The 2462-nt window shown below is 33.4% G+C and overlaps 1 protein-coding gene across 1 annotated transcript; it reads left to right on the forward strand.

The window, feature by feature from the left end:
* Window positions 1-620: 620 nt before the first annotated feature.
* LOC108730377 (uncharacterized) lies at window positions 621-2133 on the forward strand. The gene is made up of 2 exons (XM_018460035.1): window positions 621-1345; window positions 1889-2133. Exons 1-2 carry the CDS (start codon window positions 772-774, stop codon window positions 2131-2133), a joined length of 819 nt encoding a protein of 272 aa, XP_018315537.1. The 5' UTR covers window positions 621-771.
* The last annotated feature ends 329 nt before the right edge of the window (window positions 2134-2462 follow it).

Consider the following 2462-nt stretch of genomic DNA (forward strand, 5'->3'; position numbering starts at 1 on the left):
TTCTAACATAAAATTCTTAAAAACAATTGGGTTGTTGAACGAAATTTTTTTTTATATTTAAAACGTTTTTTATACAAAAAGTTTATAGAAAAACGTCCTTTTTGTTTTTTTTTCGCAATATTGACGAAGATTTCGATTTTATAAAATATTATATTATTTCAAACTCATTGCCGACGACGCACCGATCATGCCCGAAGTTGCCCGAGCAGTCTGTGACGTCACAATGTTACATGCCATGTACGATATCTATCTTCTTGCTATTGAGATTTTGATCTTTCAATAGAAATGGCAACAATTAAAACATATAGGTCGTGTTTCGTTCCTCTCTGTAGTAATACAACCAAAAGTACACCAAATAAAGTGTTCGCAACAGTGCCACAAGACGTGAAACTTCGTCAGAAATGGTTTAATGCCGTTCGAAGAGATAACCTCAAAAACAGCAAATCGAACTTCTTTTGCTGTGAAGACCATTTCAATGTAAGTAAACATTTTAATAGCCTAAGTATATGTTAAATAATCAAATTATTTTCTTTTTGACAGCATTTCATCTAGCTATTAATAACTCTTAATCTAATTTCTTAAAAAATATTTTATATTTATAGCTACGAGAAGATATTGAAAATTATCAGTATTATATAATGATGGGAGGTCCAGTGAAAATAAAAAAAAACGTTATTCCTCATAAATTCGAATGTCAGCCTGACCGTAAACGTAGAACATGCTCCACGTATAGTAGCAGAAAAACGACGAAGACAAGCGGAAGTAAAGGACATGTTTACAGAAGCATTCGAGTCTTCTTCAACAAATACTGCAGATACATCAAAGCAGAGTACAACTGCTGCTTTAAATGAGCTTGCGATAAATGAACTCGTTCCCAAATCTCGAGCTGAACAAATGTTTACTGCATGTGCGATTACGGATACAAGAGATGTAGGAAGAGTTGGATTCATGGACGTCGGAATACAAACTTCCGTGATGCAGCAAAATGTTGGCGTACAGGTTAAGATCCGACCACATTATCGCAGTGTTCATACAACATGCAACATTTCAGTATCGACTGTCAATAAATGTTCTTCTCCAATTAAATTACCTATCCATGCAAATATTGCAATTTCTCCGACAAAAATTATTATTTCTAAGACGACCTGTACAAATTACTCCATATTAACAAGTACTATAAGTACAATAGATATAGGTAGTTCTCATGATTATTATATGCCTTCTGACCAAACGAGTCTCGACGATCCTAGTAGCCCAAATAAAAAAGATCGAGACATATTAAACATAACAAACTATCTCATTAGTACTAATATAAAAGCGTACCTAGGGATTCCAAACGAATGGAATACACTGTTGCCTCTTTTGAGTACAAAAGGTAATATAAGTATCCAAAATATACAATTATGTTTAATGAAAATTAGAAGACAAGATACGTTTGAACGATTGGCTGAACAATTCTGTATGAGTCCTAGTAATGCAAGTATAGTTTTCAGAAAAACAGTTCCAATACTCAGTCATTTACTAAAAACTTTGATCTTCTTTCCGAATCCCAACTTAGTGAAAAAAACTTTGCCTATTGTTTTTCGAAATTCATACAGTCATGTCCAGTACATTGTAGATGCTCTAGAAATACAAATTGAAAAGCCAAGTAATCCCGTAAATCAAGCCTTGACTTGGTCTGAATACAAAAAATGTAACACGATAAAATATTTGATATCTTGTGGGCCAGATGGCTTTATCAATTTCATTTCTACTGGATATGGGGGTAGAATATCGAATGTATTAATATTGTTTGAGAAGTGTGGTATACTAGATAAGCTCCCTGAAAAATGTGGTGTTATGGCGGATCGAGGTTTTAAAAATATCAAGCCTCTATTAGTAGAAAAACATTGCGAGTTAATAAAACCGCCAAGTGTATCGTCCATACATAAACCTACGAAATCTGAGGTTTTGGAAACTAAACGCATTGCTAGCTTACGAATTCACATAGAACGTGTCATTGGGAGATTGCGTGAATTTGATTTTCTAAAGCCACATGCTGTTATAAGCCATAGTATGTTATCTGACACTGATGACATTATCGTGATCGCTTCAGCATTAATAAATTTGCAGTCACCAATAATAAAAATATAGTATGATATAAGAATTGACAAGTAATAATTCTGAATACATTATATATTTTACACACTTTTATTATACAGGGTGTTTCCAAATTAAATGGCAAAACTTCGGGAGCGTGTAGAGGAGTAAAAAACTAAGAAAAAAAGTCCTATAGACATATGCTCGTTTTTGCTCCGTTTCAGAGAAATCGAAAAAAAATGTTTACATTTCTTGCCATATCTAGCACCGACATATTTGATTACATTTTCCACTTTCTGTTATGAATTTGTCAGTCGCTCTTTGAAAGCCTTTAACAGTAGATGAATTTTGTCTTTTGCAATATGCCGCGTACGTATTCTAAT

This window comes from Mycetomoellerius zeteki, unplaced genomic scaffold, assembly GCF_001594055.1.
Source record: "Mycetomoellerius zeteki isolate Tzet28-1 unplaced genomic scaffold, Tzet1.0 scaffold903, whole genome shotgun sequence".
Classification (NCBI taxonomy): domain Eukaryota; kingdom Metazoa; phylum Arthropoda; class Insecta; order Hymenoptera; family Formicidae; genus Mycetomoellerius; species Mycetomoellerius zeteki.